The sequence below is a fragment of the Melanotaenia boesemani genome, chromosome 19, assembly GCF_017639745.1.
Source record: "Melanotaenia boesemani isolate fMelBoe1 chromosome 19, fMelBoe1.pri, whole genome shotgun sequence".
Classification (NCBI taxonomy): domain Eukaryota; kingdom Metazoa; phylum Chordata; class Actinopteri; order Atheriniformes; family Melanotaeniidae; genus Melanotaenia; species Melanotaenia boesemani.
In genome coordinates this window covers 24,077,351-24,097,068 of record NC_055700.1, presented here as the reverse complement: position 1 = coordinate 24,097,068, position 19,718 = coordinate 24,077,351, and the positions used below count along the sequence as shown (strand labels likewise).

The following is a 19,718-nucleotide window of genomic DNA, read 5'->3' as shown; positions in this document are numbered from 1 at the left end:
GTCCCACTGGGACTTGTTGAAGTAATTCTATTTATTCATTGGCTTAGGGAACATCTCAGTGTCCCTCTAAAGGCGCTGGAGGAGGTGACTCTGGGGCGTAGGGGGCTTAGACAACCCAGTCCAGTCTAAGTAGCAGAGAATGGAAGGACTTCTGCTCTCTGCTCCCAACTTACGCCATAGTCCCACCCTTCAGGACTTTGTCAGCTGGTGTGAGGGTGCCTGTCTTCCGTTAAATTTAACCAAGACTAAAGAAGTGATTGTGACTTTCTCAAGCAAGCAGAGACAACTGGCAGAGGCTGTTATCACCATCATTCATGGGGAGTACAGATATCTGGTTACAGTCTTTGACGGCCTTTTGAGGTTTTCCACAAACACAGAGGAGATCCTTAAGAAGTGCCACCAGAGACAATATCTTCTCAGGAAGCTGAACTCTTTCGGAGTGAAAAAGGTCATTCTTTTGACCTTTTATCATTCCGTCATTGACATCATGCTGACATCTTCTTAACATCTCCTGGTTTTTCTCAATCAGCTTGCAAGATCAGTCACATTTACTCAACATCACCACTGTTTGTTCTCTGGCTGCCTTTTGTAGCCAACAAACAATCAGCACAGTTCACAAGATTATACAGGACCCATCACACAATTTATATTCTGCTTTTGAGTGGTTCCCTTCAGACTGCAGGCTGCGTTGTCCACACTTCAGAACACAGTGTAGAAGGTCCATCTTTGTCCCCACTGCAGTCCACCCCACTGTGTTCAGATATCACACTCCTACCCCTGAATGCCATTAGCACGTTATCTTAAGCTCACAGCGCTTTTACATTGACAGCTGCCGGAATGGTTGTATTCTGATTTTAGCACTTTCTGTATGCTTTTAGCACTGTGTATGTCCTTATGTTGTCTGACGTTCTCTGTCCTTTTAATGATGCTGTTCCTCATCCCTTTTAAATTGCCCCTCAGGGGTAAATAAAGCATTGAATTAAATTGAATTGATGATAAGTCCATCAGGGTTTGCATGGAGCAAGATCATCAATAACCTTAGAAAAACATTTGACTATGTTATTGGGCCGCTGCTTTATGTCCATCAGGCATAAAGCAGACAATATATTTGATCTGCAGAATCTTCATTTATTACTGCAGATACAAATATAAGTAGTGAGCAAGTGAATTTGGAAATTCAACCCATTTTTGTACCTGACTGATAAAGTCCCCAAATTTCTTTGCTTTTTTCATAACTTTTACATTTGTATTTGACTGAAAAAGGACAAAATTAATTTTATATTTATATTTATATATATATATATATTTTTATTATAGTCATTGCTTCATGGGGACTTAACCCGTTTATTTCTACTACTGTAAAGTTGATCATTTCAACATGAAGGTCTTTGGGGACCGATACCTCTTTTGGAGCCAACCTCACGTAGCTGCAGTTTATGGTAATTTGGACACTCCTTTCTATTTGTTTATGTTTTTGTATGTTTTTCATTATAGCCGTATTTGTTAGAGAGCTTTTCATTCAGTTGAGTTTACATTCAGACCAGCAGCTCAAACACAAATGTGTCAGTTGTGGTAAATACATCAGCATGTGAATATTTGGTTGGACGAAGACCAGTGATTGCACACATGAACACACTTGCATGCACGATCATAAATAGTGTATCTAAGCTGACAGCAGAGATAAGCTGTTGACTGTCTGCAGATTTATCCACCAAACAGTCCTTCTCCTTTCAAATCAGATCCTCGGATGGATTGCGCCCACCTTTTCACTTTCCCTTCTGAGAAGCAACATTTACATATTAGTTATTATGTGTGTGCTGGTCTGGATTCACCCTCTATATGTGTGTCTGTCTGTGCTGTTTTAGGCTCATGAGTGACTTCTACCACTGCTGTGTAAAGCAGATTAGAGAGCCGACTGGATTTTGAATCATTAAAACGTTGCATTTCTGAGTCAATCTTATATCTAGGTATATAGTAATCCTGTCCTCTCCCTATCTTAATCAACTCAACTATAACTCCCTTAACCCCAACCTTTACTCTAACTTAAACCTAAATCCATGACTGGTCCAGCCATATCAGATCAAATTCCACATTTCCCTTTTAAAGATGCAATTTCATGCAATCATACCTTCAGTTCCTGCTGTGACTCAACCATGAGAGACATGTCAGACTACAAAAAGAGCTGCAGCCTCTCAAGGGGGGAGAGCAGGAACGTCAACAAGAGAGGCATTTGAAGTGTCATTGAGCATGTTTCAGCTGCTGTCACATCTGACATGAGAAGAGATGAAATAGATCCAACATGTTTGGTCTCTTAGTTGCAGAATCTGCCATGCTTCACACAGGCAAACCAAGGCTTCCTGCATCTGCTCTGAGCATTTGCATTGTGGATTAGAATTGACTACAATCACATTTACAGGACATCCAGGACAGCATGCTCTGACTGCTGAGCAGCGTCTTAGCATGTCAAAAGTCGATTGACTCTTGTGATAAATGGTCTGGATGGAAGTGCTCCGCATGCAGCAACAAGGGGTAATTAAGCTGAATGGATGGGGCTTTTGTGTTGGTTTAGTGGCAGAGTTAAATGAAGGGCAACATCTCTCTGAACTCAGTCCCCAGTCTTGCACCCCCCTGCTCTGAACTGGCTCACAGATCTGCCGCAAATTACCTCCTCTTCACTACGCCGGTGGGATCGGGCCTTCAAATCCTGCTTTGAACTGAGTTGATGGTTCTTTATCGATTTCACAGCGTGTGTGTTTTGCTTGTGAAAGAAGACATGATGGCTGCTTGTGTGTGTGTGTGTGTCCATGTCTTCTTCTCTTGTCAAATCCTCTCAGTCTCTGCAGCTTGTAAGCAAACGTGGGCAGAAGTGACGTCTTTCCATTCTCTCTAGAAGGCGTGGAGTGTTCATTCAGTCTAATTTGGCGTTTATTTTGTGAAAAACACACATCTGTGTTTAACATCTGCTGAAAAGCTGCGTCCCACTCATTCCCTCAGTTTAATTACACCCAAACCCCTCTGTTTTTCTCTCTTTGCTCTCTGATTGCACCCTCTTCTCCTTTTTACTTTTACCTCTTCCTCCTCTTCTTTCCTGCACATCTCAGAATGACAGCGTGGCGGAGAGCAACGAGGAGGATCCTCCAGAGAGCCTGAACACGCTGCTGACTGACATCTCTCTGGTGAGTTCGGCCGACAGGCAGATACTAGCCTGACAAAAATGGGTACTGCAGCAGGGAGAGGGTGGGAGGTTACGGGAAAAGTGAGGAGAATACAATAGGAGCACTTGAGGCATGGCTGACCTTCAGACTTTGTGGACAGAGTTGGAGAGGAACAGGTGTTGGCACTGAATAAAAACAAAAGAAAAGAGAAATATTAAGTCTTTACATAGATTACCTCGGCAGCTCTTCCTCCTCCTCTCAAACCTAGCTGTACCATGAGGCCAGGAAAAAGAAGCAGGACAAGTGTGAGTTTGAGTAAAAGGCTGTTTAATTCCAAGGTCATCTGCCACTTAAATCATATATCATTATTATTTGTTTTTTTACTTTTTCATGTAGTTACTTATTTTTGTCTCAGTGCATTCATGTCTCAGTGTTGTTCATTCCGCTGTTAAGTTTGTTTGATCACTCCTACCTGAAATCGCAGGAAACCAGCGGCATCAAACCAGCAAGCACCGACGTCTTCAAGTCAACTGTTGTTGCTACTAAAGCTGGTGAAGTGCTTAATCAAGTATCTCGTTTAATCTATACAACGTGGTACAACGTGGGTGTAACAATATCAATCTTTTTTTGTATTTCTGTCAAAGTTGGTGGTTTAAAATCATTATATGCAACAATTAAAAGATGTTTTAAAAAGTCCAGAGGTTAATGTTTGTATATTTGTATGTTTCTGTGGAGAGATGGATTAATGTGGATTTTTAACTCAAATTACCCCAATTTTTTTTTCTGTCTCCATTTGAATTAAATTAACTTCCTTCTGCTTTGAAAAACTTCATTTTAAAAAAGTCTTTCGATTATTTTTCTTCTGTACCATACTGAGAAAGCAACAAAATTTTAAAACCTTGACAAAGGTTTTAAAGGTAGTTGTGAACTGACTCAGATCTTTTTTGACACTGAACTAAAATGAACAGTTAACAGCTTCTGGATGTCCTTGCTTTGGCACCATTTACATGCACAGCAACGTTCTGACTACTGATGTCAGGATCCATTGTTAAATAGAGCAAGGACACAAATTCAGGACCATGTGGCAGGAGACAGGCGGATGGAGACACTTTAACGGTATTATGTATGAGCAAACTTAAGACGTTTCAAAGACAAGATTCTTGGAGGGATGGACTAAAACTTAAAGGCAAAAAACATGACAGAACTGCCATAAGACAACAGGAAACCAGGCAGAGGGACTAAAAAAATAATGGTAATAGTGGTAATCAGTAGCAGGACGACCAGGGGCCTGTTCCAGAAAGCAGGTTATGTTGAAACATGTTAATCTTGAGTTAAGAGAAAACCCAGGTTTTTCGGTTCCAGAAAGAGAGTCTTACCCTGAGTCTGTTACCGTGGTAACTTAATCCACGAAGTAAAAAAGATCCTGAGTTTCTACCAGTCTCCTCCCACCTGAAGCAGACATGGGTTGTCCATACAACACGATTCCAGGGGTTTACAAGCTAAATTAATACACAATGATTTACATAAGGAGGATTTTCATAACTCAAACATCTGTGCTGTCATTTCCTGCACCTGCAACGGTACCATTTTGTAGTCACGCAAATTCTCCAGCTGTAGGCTACAAATCCAACATTACACAGTGTGGAAGTGTTGTGCTGTCACGGCATGTTTTGTGCTTTGTGCTGCTATTCTTTGTTTTTTCTTCTTTGTAAATGGTACCTTTCTTAACATTGGCAACACAGAACATTTTGGAAAAACATGTGGAGCCACAAGGAAAGTCCTGCACATGTCTAAAATCATAATTCCATACAAGAATGTTGTAGAGATCTTTAATTGTGCATTAAATAAAACACCTCTGGCAGCCTCTCTGGTTCCCAGCAGACGGCATCTCTTTGCCAACCTCTTCCTCCTTCTGTGATGCAGGTGATCAGTCTGCATCATAGTAACCACTGAATATTCACTTTGTATATCAGCCAGTGTGAAATAGTGTAGTCCAATATACCTTACCTTTCTAAAATATGTTCTTATACTTCCTTTTCACTTTCCGCCTTGTATGGATTTCTCCGATGGGAATGAATCTAAATAAAACTCAGATTTTATTCTGTCCACTAATGTTTTAACCAACATGCTACAGTTGTAATAAAGTTAAATATTAAGTCAGAGGACTAGCGGACTCCAACTTCTGCATTGACTCGAGCAATCATGTTCTCCCATACTGCTTCTCTCTCCTTAGCAGCAGCAGTGTTCCCTTTTGTTTCCCCGAATACATCTTTGTATTCCTTGTATGCTGGTATCTTGCTCCACTGGGGTGAAATAAGTAGCACACTTTCTGTCAGCGGTTGCCATGGTGAATCCTGGTATCGAAGCTCCATTAATGGTGGCTTTTTATTGTGGTTTGTGCATGTGTCTAACTGGGTAAAGATACTCAAAGTTGATTAAATCAACTTAAAGCAGCTGTTCCCAGAGTTAGTTGAACTTGCTTTCTGGAACAGGCACCAAGTGTGAAAGAGAAGCAGGATGTAAACACAACAGACTACATAAAGGAAAAAATAACCCTTACAAGATGAAGAAGGAAGGAAAGTCTACCTAGAATAGAAACTAAACCAGATTAGAAAATTTACTAAAGAAACAAACAAGACTAACCCAAACAAATCCAAATCCAAAAACCATGATAATCGACCATATGTGATGTGTTAAATTATATGGAGAAATAAAATATAGGGGGAAATTGCAATATTAAAATAAAATCAAATGCAATTCAATATCTCATCAACCTTTTCAAGAGCATCTCCAGAAAATACATCCCCTACAAAAAACATATTTAAAAGTTTCTTCTTTATAAAAGTGCATCTTCTTATCTGTTCTTCAGTGATAGGAAGATCCCAACTTATTAATATGTGCCATAAAGCAGAAGTGTGCATCACATAATGTTTCACACAATTATGTGACTAACTTCCAGTTATAACAATAAAAACACTCAAGTCTCCATTATTTCTAATGAAAGTAACCTCGCTATTTGAATGTCTATTTTAAATAGACATAAATTTACTACTAATCTAAAAGATTGTTTGGGAACAAAATATAAACTATATAAAACTTGTTTTGGCCGTGCATCTTGCCCTAAAAAAAAAAAAACAAAAAAAAAAAAACTATTGTTCATTAAATTATTTGTTTTAAACTTATAATTTTGTATTGAGTTAAAGATGAAAATAAGAAACACCTAAACAAGACCTCAAATCAGAGATATATACAACTTTTATAAATATTTATAAATAATCTTCATCTAATGTGGCACATGAATACGTATATAATCAAACTTTGTTTTTTTAAATTTTAAACTAAACAAGGCTCTTTTAATTGCCTGACTTCTGACTAAATGATTTCTTTTCAAGAGGAAATGGCAGCTACTGAAATGAGAGCGCTACAAGTGTCTACCATAAGATACTTAAACATAAATTTTGCATGCTGACTCAATTAACTTCCTTTGAATTTTGAGATTTTAGAGCTTTATTAGATATAATTGAACCCAGGAGACTGATAAATAGTGGAAACAAACTTTGACCTAGTAAATAACAAAGAAAATTCAGCATGTTTTGACTAATGTAACAAAATGAGTGGTCAGTATAAGAAAATTTGATGTATCATTAAAACTGTGTTTCTATTAGTATCCAATCACTTGGCTTAAATAACTATTATGTTTTTATACGATTATAATGAACCATTTATATCTACTTGCTGCGGGTCCACGTGCATGACAGCTGCCTTATCTGTGCCACCATTTTCACTACAGTGTCTCTGAATGGACAAACAACTCTGTGAGTGAAGTAAAACCCTCTAAGCTTCAGTCTGAGATCCACTCGCAAATCTCAGCATGTTTATTTCTTGAAGAATTGTGGCCACTGATGGCCACCGTCCATTCACAGCTGTGCTTTGTATTGCAAGTAATTTCTACCACGAGATGTCAGTAACTCTTACACACTGTACCTTTAGGACACTCAGAAATGTTTATGGAGCAGTGTCTTATCCAGACACTCCTTAATCAGGGAAATGTCAGACTATTTCTGTGCATGTAAACAAATCCACTGACAAGGAGCTGAAGTCTGAGCTTATTTGGAGTAATATTTTCTAAGTTTCAATTTTCCAAAGATGATTCATTTTCCATTGAGAAGCAAAAGTTGAAGCTTTTGAATGTTGTTGCTGCAAATTCACTACAGTACAAATAATCCAATGATTTGAGCTTGAGGTTTTGTACCACCATGCTTTGTACAGCATTTTAGTTACACCCATAATCAGTGATGATGAATATATCCTCTCACTTTAGGATGATGTTCAGTCCACCACAGCTGAGTCCCCCCCTTCCTTCAAGCCTCCTCCCCCTCCGGGGGCGCAGAAGCGTCCAAGTAGACGAGACCTTCTCAACAAGTGCCCCTCATCCGAATCCTCCCACTCAGGCTTGTACTTCACAGCCCCACCCTCTCACAGTCACAGCAAAGAGCCGGGACACGCCCCTGCTTCACCCTCATTACACCACAAACGCCCAAAAGACCCGTCTCGGGACTACACTGCCATCATAAAGAAAGAAACCTCAGCACCACCCAAGAAAGACAAAATCACATCCGCTCAGTTGGCCACAGTCACACAGCATAACATCGGCCCCTTCCCGAGGGTACAGTCCCCCGGCAGAGGCACCAAAACTCCTGTCCGGTCCCCTTCACCCCCACCGCCACCACCACTCCCTGCTCCACCCCTACCTCCTTCTTTTCCCATTAAACCAGTGTCCATGTCCAAACCCATCCCAGCTTCCTCTCCAGCAACCAAACAGCAGTTTGTTATGGTGGAAGTTCACAGACCCAACGCAGAACCCGACGTCAATGAGGTGCGGCCCCTGCCACAAGCCCGAGGTAAGACACGTACTCCAGGGTCATAATGTCAGACACTTTCAGTTTTTAGATTTTAGAATAACTTTATTTGGTCCCTTGAGTCATGAGTTGTTTACATGATGAGCAGATAATAAGTATGCATGATTAGCAGAATCAATCCTGCTTGAGAGAGCTATATATCAAGGGTAAGGTACCCTGCAATATGGCTGTATTACTGATACTTGCCAGATTCTGAGCCTTTGTAATGATCACAGATATCTTTTCTGATGAAGGGTACAATTATTGTGAGTGCAGTCTCTGAACATGTATTTACTTGTGCTTAATGTGCTGAAATGAGCAATTACCCAGAGCGCTGCCTTTAATGGATACTGCATTAAAAACATCACTAATCCTAATGAGAATTTTATTTTGTATGAAATTGTATAAAATCAGGTCATTTCCCCCAAAAAATCTAACAGTCTGCTCAGAATGAAAACAGCTTCATCTGAAGAAAATTCCTGTTCGTTTCCATGTATAAGTCTAGAAAGCTGTTTTCAGATGATGTACAGGAAAAGAGGAGAATGGTGAAGTGAGGATTTTAACGTAGATCATGATATTTCCTGACATTGTGTCTGCCTGCCTCCCCTCAGGTGGTGCCCTGTCTCAGCTGTCAGACAGCGGGCAAACCCTCAGTGAGGACAGCGGCGTGGACATAGCTGAGACAGGACACGTCAGCAAAAACAGTAGTCCTCATTCCTCACGCACACGCCACCCCCGAGACAACCAGGGGGGCGGAGGGGACAACCCCTCCAAACCGGTGAGAGGGTGATTGAGCCCAGCTGATAGGCTAAACATGGTGGCAGGGAATTTATAGTCAAGCTATATATATATAGATAAAATGAAAAAAAAAGCTGTAGTTTCCCAATGTTTATTTGTATTTTTCCAGACAGTAGAAACCCAACACAAAAGCAAAACACTTGGAGTATTTCCATTGCTTGGAATTCATAATGCAGAATATTATGTTTTCTTGAAATTTCTTGCAGGTCTTAAACATAGAAGGAAATTTACATTTAATAATTTAAATGAAGTTCTAAAGACAGAATTTTAAATACCTTGGGTTGAAGTATCTTTATGGAAAACCTTTAAAAAACAAAACCAGTTCCGTCTCCGTGTGGACGTACACTTATAACGCAGGGGTGTTTTTTAAACCTGGTACATTTAAAAGTTTCCTACCTAAAAAGTAATTTTTTCAAGAATAAAGGGACATTTTTATCTCTGGCATTAGTTTCTAATACAGCTTTTTGTAATTTGTTTTGTTAACTTAAATGAGGACATGAAAGTACTGAGGTCACATCACATTGTTACATGTATAGGGTGATGATTGTATTATGTTAACACTGATTTTCACAGATACAGAGGTACAGATGTGTGTGTTTTGCAGTAGGTAAAAACAAGCTAAAAATTACAGGTTGATAAATCAATTTGCTTTATTGCTAATCCTCCTCCAGAGTCTGCTCTCAATCCTAACTGTGATTTCTTCTCTCTTCCCCCTGTTTGCTCATGCAGTGTGTTATATTTGTCTCACTCGTTGCTTTATGTCATTCATTCACATGTTCCATCATTTATTCAGCCACTCGCTCCACTGTAATGTAATGAAACTCAAATCGCTCTCTGGTCCTTATTGATTGATGCCAGGAATAACAAGTAAGGATGGGAGTAGTCTTGACTGTTTATGATGAGAGGCTGTTTAACCGTTTTCTTTTCTTCAATGTGAATTTCTTATGTATGAAACTGAGGGCTAAATTGACTGTGTATCCTAAAATGCTTTTTACTAACAATGCATCAAGCTCTTACCACTGACTGCTTCTCACTGAGTGTCATAAAGGGGGTGCTGAAAAAAATTATAGGCTCCTAAAAAGCTGCCTGAATAATAAGGAAAGTCTTTACATCTGTATGCCTGATAAACATAAAGCAGACAGCAGAACTGCAGGCAGCTGATGACATGCATGGCATTTAAATATGGCCTAGAATAATTAACAATACCTTTGTAAACTATTTATGTAGTGGAAATTTTCTCTCCCTCCCTCTCTTTCTCTCTCTCTCTCTCTCTCTCTCTCTTGCTCTAGAATTTCTGGGAAGCTAAAACATGCTTTTGGGGTTTTCTGTCCTTATAATAAGATAAATCAGCCATTTAATCCCATGAGCACTGGAAAGCACCTGGCAATGACTTTCCATAAAGTTTCATGTTCACACTTCAGTGGGAATTCTCCTCTGGAGATGCCCCCTTACAACACGGAGTGCTGTGAAGAGGACGGGATGAAGAATATGATGTGGAAATCACAGCAATTTGTTTTCACTGAAGATGATGAAGCTCCCTTTAGTTTTCATATTATTATTACATGTATCTGCACATATCCACAGTATCAACAGAAAAGTGGAAAAACTGCAGACCTTACTGCAAGGGAGTAAATTCCAGGGATCTGTTCGGGCAAATTCTACAAAATCCCTGACCAAACCAGGCAAACACTTGCGTTGCCACATTAAGCTCCTTGCAGAGCTGCAGCTCCTGTAAATGGCTAAAGTTGGTGTTTGGATAGTTAGCTGCTAATGAACAGGATATTTTTCACCGGAGGAGCCCATTTGCTGCAGTTAAAATGTTATGACACATCAAAGTGCCAAAACTAAGAATATTACACACTCAGCAGAGGCTTTATACATGTACCAGGAGGCGATACAAACCAATTTCTGATCCAAACATTCATAGCACACCAATGATAACTTAACGGCTAAAGGTGTTAATAGGCATCTTTTCTTTTGATCTGGGTAATGACTCATACATATAAGACCCTGTTTATGCCATAAAATGTCCACATAAAACTTGTTCCTTTGTGTATTTGAAAAAAGGAAAAAAAAAAAATTTACACAACAGGAGGAATGAAAACTGTCTCCATGCAGTGGAAATACAAATAGGACCAGAAACGATGTAGTGCACATACCAGGTTTCTAGTAGGCAGTGAAACTTTACAATGACACACCTGCGTTGCATTCTCATAAGACCAGAAAACACAACGCAACAACAGAAGCATTGCGTGCCAAGTGCTAGTTATCTGGTGCATGTAACCTTTGCATCTTCACTGATGGCATAAATGTTCTTCATTAACGTGTTAAACAACATTAAAGGTGTTAAACAACATTTCATAATTCCTAAATTAGGCTAATATAGAAGCTTCAAGTAATAAAACACTAATTGATGAGCTACTTGGAAACTATAGGGGTGACTCTTCGTAGGGAGTTGAGCCAAAAGACCTGAATATTTTAAAATCGTCAAACCTCCCATCACTTCTGTTGATGTTGGCTCGTCTTCTTGTTTTCTATTTAGTTGCAGATTGTCCAATGCATTACTGCCACATACTGTTTTCTGATCCAGGGGCATCATCTTATATGCTCAGTAGTCTCAATTTTGCCCTTTTTTACTGCTTCATAAACAGTTCTCAATTTGTAAATCTAGAAGCCAGAGGTACCTCAATGTTTTTCTGCTCCTAATACTTACAATTCTTACTTCAAGTCATGACAGCCCAGCGTGGCTCCCTCTGGTCAAATAGAGAGTCTCAGGATTTATTTAACCAAGTTGTTTTGTTTAACATAAATACATTTATTGCATAACAAAACACTAACTGAGCATAACAGTAAAAAAAAAAAAAGAAATGGTCTCATATTAGACTTAGAAGAGAGGGAAGGTCCTGTGTCTGCCCATGAAATGACCTCTAAGCTTGTTTCCTGGTTTATGAATCTTGTAAATCTTTTATTGTTGACATAAAACCCCGGGAGTATTTTCAGAAAATTCACAGAATAAAGAAAGACCCATATGAAAACAGAAGCTTTGCAGGAGCTGAAATGGAGATAAGGAGGAAGAAATAAAAATTAATTAGTGTTTTTTTTAACCTCTAACTTGTGAAGCTGTTAACCCTTATCTTCACAACTGTGTGTACATAAAAAAGTTACAAACTTTACGAAAAATTTATTTCTGATCAGAAAAAACAAACACGAGCTGACAAATATGTATGCATGGCACAAAAGGCAGCCAGACCACCCCAAGGGAAGTAGTATGATGGTGTGAATACACTTGTGTTTAGAAGTAGTTATCTCAGTTATAATGTTTTTATGTTGTAACTTGTGTAATTTCTCTTTGTTTCTTTTAGCCGGGACTGTTGGAGCCCACCTCCACTTTAGTGAGGGTGCCAAAGAGTGCCAGCACCCTCGGCATAGCCATTGAGGGCGGAGCCAACACTCGCCAGCCGCTGCCACGAATCGTCACAATACAGGTGAGTCGGGGGAAAAAGACATTTTGGTTAACCTTCATGACCTGTAAAGAAAATTTCTGTTGGTGTGAGGTGCATTTATTGAGATCATTTTGGCTGTTTATTCCCTAGACATGAAATTTGTTTTTGAAGTCTGAGATTTGACAGATGAAGGGCATAGACTTCATTATAACCACATAATCATTTTGGCTGCAATTGCCCATTTTTCTGCAGGAAACCCATTGAAGTTTTGTGAAAATAAAGTTATCAAGAAAATTAACCCATTTTAAGCGCTGCTCCACTCATATCTATGGTGACCCTTAACAACAAATCCTTATGTCATAGCTGCAAAAAAAATTACTAAAATGGGTTTGACGTGCAGTCGCTAAAAAATACCTTCCAGAAATGTGTGTGATCAAATCACATACTCTAAAATCCTTATGTAACTATTCATCCGTTTTCTTGCTGCTTATCCGGGGTCGGGTCGCAGAGGCAGCTGTCTAAGCAGAGAAGCCCAGACTTCCCTCTCCCCAGACACATTTTCCAACTCGTCCAGGGGGATCTTAAGGTGTTCCCAGGCCAGCTGAGAGATGTAGTCCCTCCAGCATATCAGGGGTTTCCCCCGGGGTCTCCTTCCTTTGGGACATTCTTGGAATACCTCACCAGGGAGGCGTCCAGGAGGTGTCCTGACCATAAATCCTCATGTTAAATCTAGTTTGACAGTCCCAGGATAACGTTTTGGTTCAATCTGAGATATTAAAAAAAATGTATAATGTGCCACAAATAATCTTCTCACTTATTAATCAGATGGGTGAGCTGAATGTGATACTACTATCAACAAAAGCCTTTTTTTTTTCCTTAGAAAATTGAACTACAGCATTAAAAAAAGAAACAAAAAAGAAAAATAAAACACTAGTAGTATATGATCAAAAGTGGCACATGAAGGGTTAATTAAATTTTTGTTCAATCTGACATTATGAAAAAAAAGTAATAGCGCAACTAAATAAATCTTCTTGCTTATTAATCAGACGGGTCAGCTGGTGATAGTCCTTGGTCATAAATGATCAAAACTGGTTTAATTTTAATTGCAGTTCATGTTATAAATTATATAAGAACCCTTTCATTGGAAAGAAAGGTCAACAAATATTGATCGTTTAAATTTAAAATACAAACAGTCACAAATTTATTTTCTTTAACGGGGCATGAGTGTTAATCTCCTTCGTTTTTCTTTCTGAATTCATTAATCACGAGAGCATTTTGGATTCTAAACTACAACAAACCCTCTATTCAGGAGGGATTTGATGCCATTTAAGGCGATTTATGGATCCACACTGCTGCTGAACTCACACAGAATCCTGCTAAATCTATTCTTAATTTCAACATTAGACGATCACAGCATGACATAAATAAACCTGGACTACCTGTGATTAGGGCAGTCATTCAAGATGATTTGGCTGGTAAAGTGTGTGATTGTGTGTTTGTGTGTGTGTGTGTGTGTTGATGTTTGAGGATAAAGGAAGGAGGTAGGAGAGCAAATTGTGTATCTCTTTATTTAAAGCATTGGCTCAGATCGGTGATTCCAGTAAAACGAGATGCAAAGCACAGCATTTACATTGGCGGCAGTGTCCGTATTGAGGAAAGAAATTCAAATATTAGAAGCCAAACTAGAAATGACAGGTTACTGACCTCTGAGGGTCGATATGACTGCAACTACATGTGCATATATCTGCCTTCCATAGTCATTTGCAAGTCAACAAAGCCTGCCCTGGCTTTCACTGCTCAAGCTCAAAACACAGAGGACGAGGGAGTTACAATTTGGAGATCAGAGCAGTGACCAGCTTCAGACTACAGTCCACATCCCATTCAATGCTGTCTCTCAGCCTCCCACTCCACAGAGGTGGTGATTGAAATAAAAAGGGGGGGTGGGGAGGTTGATTGCGAGGGGAAGGATAAAAGGATTGAAAATCAACGTATTCAAAATCAAATAGGGTACCAAAGGAAAGGACAGCATGTCCTAAAGGATGCAAAAAAGAGAGCTGTGGTAATAAGGCGAGGAAGGATGAGGGGCTTTGTGCAGATTATTAGGTGGAGCTTTGGTGTTGTGCATGGAAGCATTATTTGGGTATGTGGTGGCTGTGTGGGTGGTTAGAGGATGATTGAGGGGGTGGGCTTGAAAAAGTGCTGTTGATATAAATCCCCAAACAAATGCAGGAATATGAAATGATATGTTCTGTTCCTTTTAAACCGATCCACACAATGTGTGTTTTGCCTGTGTAATTGTGGTATGTCCCTCAGCAGGCTATGTTTCTTTTCTTAGTTCAGTCAGACAAGAACACACCAGTTCCAAAATTGAAAGAAAAACATGAATGTTATATAAGTAAAGCATGATATGTCATGGGCATTTTCCAAGAGGCAAAGCTTCGTGAGTCTCAGCTATTTGGGACAATGCAGGAACTAAAGAAAAAACTTTTATTATTATCATTATTATTATTATCATTATTATTATTATTATTATTATTATTATTATCATCATCACAAATTTTAGAATAAGTCTTTAAAGGAAATGAGAAAATTTTGTTTATAAACCACTTTTCATGCCAAAAAGCAACACAAAGTGCTTTACATAACAAAAACAATATATGCATGATAAAATAAAACAAGCTTTTAAATAAAAAAGTATAACACAGCAATTTCAAAATATTTTAGTTTCTTACACACGCGTACACACAGATACCCCCTCACACACACACACACACACAAGAACACCTCCCACCCCCCATTTTCCCCATTTTGCCCACTTCTCCCTCCCTCTCTATTCTACCCAAGTAAGAACTCTAACACCCTTTTTTTCTCTTAATCAAATGTAGGTAAAGAAGTACTAATAAAATAAGCATCCGGCTTGATGCTGCTGTGAGGAAACAATATTTGGGGGATCCATCCACACCCAGAGCCCACCCACCCATGGCCATAGCAAGCGCCATCACAGGAACCACCCTGATCACGTTTGGCCTGGGTCCTCACCACAGCCATAGGGCTGCAGTGCAGGACCTCCAGCCATCCAGGCAGGGGAAACGCTGCAGCAGCAACCCTGCAGACCAAGCAGTCAAATGTTAAAAAATGTTAAAATTTTAAAAAGTTAAAACAAAGATCAAATAAAGTTTAACAGATACATAAAAGTAATGTAATGAAACAGATTAAAAGAGACTAAATTAAAACAAAATTAAAAGAGACTAAAACTCAAATAAATTGATAAAAATAACTACATAAATAAAAAGTAAATAAAAATTAAAACACAAATAAATAATTCCAATGAAGATTTAGTTAAAAGCTAAGCTAAAAAGGTAGGTCATCAGTCCTTTTTTAAAAACATCAACAGCCTCTGCAGCCCTGAGGTTCTCTGGAAGGCTGTTCCACAGACGAGGGCCGTAATAAAGGAAAGAGGCCTCGCCGTAGGTTTTGTCCCTTACTCTTGGAGTACGAAAAGGCTAATAGCAGAGGACCTCAGGGTCCGTGAGGGCTCATGATTTAAAAGAAGGTCAGATAAATAAGAAGGCCCAATACTATTAAGACATTTATAGATGAGTAAAAGGACCTTAAAATCAATCCTGAAACACACAGGGAGCCAATGCTGCGATTTAAAACTGGTGTAATGTGTTCCCGCCCTCTGGTCCTCATCAGAACTTGTGCTGCTGAGTTCTGGAGCAATTGTAGGTTGGAAATACTCAGGACTTTACAGTAATCTGTTCTACTAGAATGACTGATGCATCAGTGCCAACCCAGGTTTCAGTTAAAAGAGACAGTCGATATTGTTTTCTAAAGTAAGATAATTGATGATAAAAGATTTGTTTAGAAGAAAGAAAAAAACATTTAAACGTTAAAATTTGTAGGGGAAGTTCTTTTGTTGGATACTCACTTCAAAATTTGAAGGGGCTGTGGGTATGGTAGGGGTCTAGTTTATATGCCTAAGATTGTGTCTAAGGATTCTTGGGATGACAAAACTGATGGGGAGCTCTGTTAGTTGTAATGGTAATGATGGGAAAACCTAGGTTGTCATGTAGATGTGGAACTGTTGCAAGGGAAGCTGTCTCTGGCAGGACAGGTGTAGAAGTGGATAGTCAGTCATCTTGATGTGATTGTAACATGTGCTGCAAATTATTGTTAAAATACTGCAGATTGGAAGTATAGCTTAAAAGAATTTTGTCGAATTTGAGCTGAGTTGGCAGAGCCTCTAGCTGGCAAGAACAAAGCAAAACACCACGCATGCACATGTCAAACAAAGACATGCTGTTATATTTCAATAAAGCCAGTTCTGTGGATTCATTCTATTACCTTGTTAATATATATTCACAAGCCACTTCATTAAATTTAACTTGCTTGGGCCAAATAGGATCCCTTTTTTTCTTCAGAACTGCTTTATTTTTTATGTCACAGATTCAACAAAATGTTGGAAATATTCCTTAGAGATTTTGCTCCATATTGACATGACAGCATCACATAGTTGCTGCAGGTTTGTCAGCTGCACATCCATAATGAGAATCTCCCGTCCCCCCACATTCCAATTGGATTGAGATCTGGTGACTGTGGAGGCCATTGTCATGTTAAAGAAAGCAGTTGGAGATGATTTGAGCTTTGTGATATGGTGCATTATCCTACTGGAAGTAGCCATCAGAAGATGCTACACATGTTCAGCATGCTCAGGCTGTGGTGGTTAAATAATGTTCAGCTGGTACTAAATTTTTGTTCCCACCAACGGGTGGTCGGTACAGGACGGGTCAGTACTGGACGGCAAGAAGACAGCACTCAAACTGCTTGATGTCCACCATTCTAATCCTTTGTTTATGCGTTCATTCTTCTTTGTTATAATTCAAGGACATGATAGCATCACTACATCCCTGAGCAAAAAGGAAATTTCTCATACACTTACAGACATTAATAACATGACAGCCTTAAGGTTACTCTTATAGAAGAGGAAGGAGGATTTCTGCACATTCAGCTTGGCGTCTGCTCTGACATTTGGGGAACACTAACTGAGTCTTATTAGGCCCTTTAGCAAAAAGGGCGCATCTTCAGCCGTCGCCACAGTCAGGACCAACCATCAGAATGATAAACTTCCTTTGGGGGGATAAGTCAGAAAGAAAAAAATGTTTAATTTTGTTTTTGGCTTTCCGCTAGGAAGCAGCTCTATCCAGGCGGAATGATGATAGTGTACAATACAGTCTCTTTGCATTATTTAAAGTACTAGGGCCTTCATACAGAGACCCCTGGTTTCTGTATTTCCTATCTCTCCTGGCATGGACGCCTGTTCTCAAGTTGTCTCAATCTAAACTTCTGAGGGACGAAGTATAAATGTTGCTGCTCAGTCGGCTGGCTGTTATCTGTCGCAATCACCACTCCTACAGCAGCAAATTGTTACCACTGCCATTAACAGATTCCACTTGCCAGGAGTCTTTTTTTTTTTTTACCCTTTATAACACATGATGATGTTCTACTTTCATCATTTTTACATGTACACATTTTGTTGATGTTTTTAGTCATCATAATCATGCAAATTGATTTCAGCAGTCAGAGCCACAAGGGTTTTAACATTAAATTGACACAATCAATAAAAATACATTTTTCATCCTACTGCACTGGTTGATGAACTGTTGTTGCAATGGAATACCATTTTAATTAATACTAAGTTAGTAAATTTAAAAGCACTTACAAATATGCATACATAATTAATTGAGAAATAAATCAAATTAATGTAAAAAAATTGATATGCAATATCAGAGATGGGGACTCGAGTCTGGGACAGGAACTTGAGTTGCATTCAAGTCACATTTCCAGTGACTTAAGACTCAACTTGGACTTGTAATTTGAGGCTTGTGAACAATCTGTTATTTTTATGTTTTTTTGTTTTGTTTTGTTTTTTCCCCATGATTTTCTCTCTGTCTCATCTCCTGTCTGCTGTCCCCAGATGTAACACTGATCTGATGCATCCACACACACAGGCAATTAAACAATGGCAGCAATGGTGAATACATTTGTTGCTGTAGCACCGTTGTAACTTTTGGGTATTAAAACCTAATAATAAGGATAAATATAAGCGAGAAAAACTGCAACGTCTGTCTTATAATTTTCCAGGATGCTGGCTCCACCACATCCATCTTCACTGTCACTGTAATATGAAAGCTAATGTTAGCATTTCTGTTAGCATCGAGCACCACAGCGACGTAAACATTAGCTTGGTCTAAATAATGTTAACTCCATCGTATTGACTCCACTCAGAAGAAAAATGAGACATTTACTGAAGGCAGTTTCCTTAAACTGCTGACTTTGCCATGATGATATTAAACTGGGACCAAACTGGGATCAGTGTAAATAATGCAGTTTTACTGGGTCTGTTGGAAAAGTACAGCTCTTGTTGATTTAGTAATGAACTGCAAGTATTGGATATAAAATTAATTAGTAAATTGAATTGGTGGTTGTTGTTGTTTTTTTTTTTATTCAGTTTTATAAATTGATATTTTCTGTACTCATCTCATATTTATTCCAAGCCTTAAAAAATATTATGATTTTTCTGATGCAGTATTATAGGGATCACCAACTATGGACCTGTTGAGCTACTGTCTTGAAGACTTTACCTGTTTACCTGCTGCAGTGCATCTGAGTCAAATTATTAATGGGTCATTAAGAGGCTTGTGCAGAACTTAACAACACACTGTTATGTGGAGCTGGTGTGTTGCAGTAGGAAAATATCTAAGACCTACAGGAAAGGTGGTGATCCTGCACTAAAGCACATTGCCCCTCCTTTCTGCATTCAGGAAAATATGCTATGAACTGCAGTATTAGTATTTTAAAATTATCATTGGGTCCAGATGGATGTTGGGTTACAGGTTTTCCAGATTGATTCCAGTTGATAGCGTCCTGGTGCATGCTGTACACCCAATCACTGGACAGCTGTGCTCAGTTTGCTCACCCACGAATGTTTAGACTGGCATTTTCACTCAAAATTCATGAGTTTGTGGTGAAGTGTGTAAACTTAATAAATGGCACTCAGATGGACATTACATTTGGCCTCTCAGCTCCTCCAGCCTCCACTGGCATTGAATGTTGATAATTGACATAAATTATGGACTGCAGAAAACATCCAAAGTGGATGTATAATCAAAGTCCTTTCCACAAGAACATTTCTGAGCAGTCCAGACTGTAATTTAGAATGTAAAGGGTTCAGACTGAAGACAAGAAAAAACAGCAATCATACCTTCATTACTTGTAGCTGTTACTTGGTAACTTGCAAGTAAAGATGAATCCCTTCATACCCTCATGGAGTGCTGTGTTACCTACAAGCTCGGGAGGGTTTTATATTCTCCAATCTGATCATACGCTGCTGTTAAATCTTACACACTGGGCTTTTAAGAAAT

General features: G+C 39.0%; 1 protein-coding gene across 3 annotated transcripts in view; it reads left to right on the top strand.

The window, feature by feature from the left end:
• The window catches only part of whrna (whirlin a), a 199,929-nt gene that overhangs the window by 178,420 nt on the left and 1,791 nt on the right, over window positions 1-19,718 (top strand). For 2 of the 3 annotated variants that reach the window (XM_041969776.1, XM_041969777.1), the window contains 4 exons: window positions 3,102-3,176; window positions 7,477-8,056; window positions 8,665-8,831; window positions 12,214-12,336. In XM_041969776.1, the coding sequence (XP_041825710.1) occupies window positions 3,102-3,176; window positions 7,477-8,056; window positions 8,665-8,831; window positions 12,214-12,336 (945 nt within the window). The remainder of the gene's footprint in view (window positions 1-3,101; window positions 3,177-7,476; window positions 8,057-8,664; window positions 8,832-12,213; window positions 12,337-19,718) is intronic. The other variant, XM_041969778.1, reaches the window with a different exon arrangement.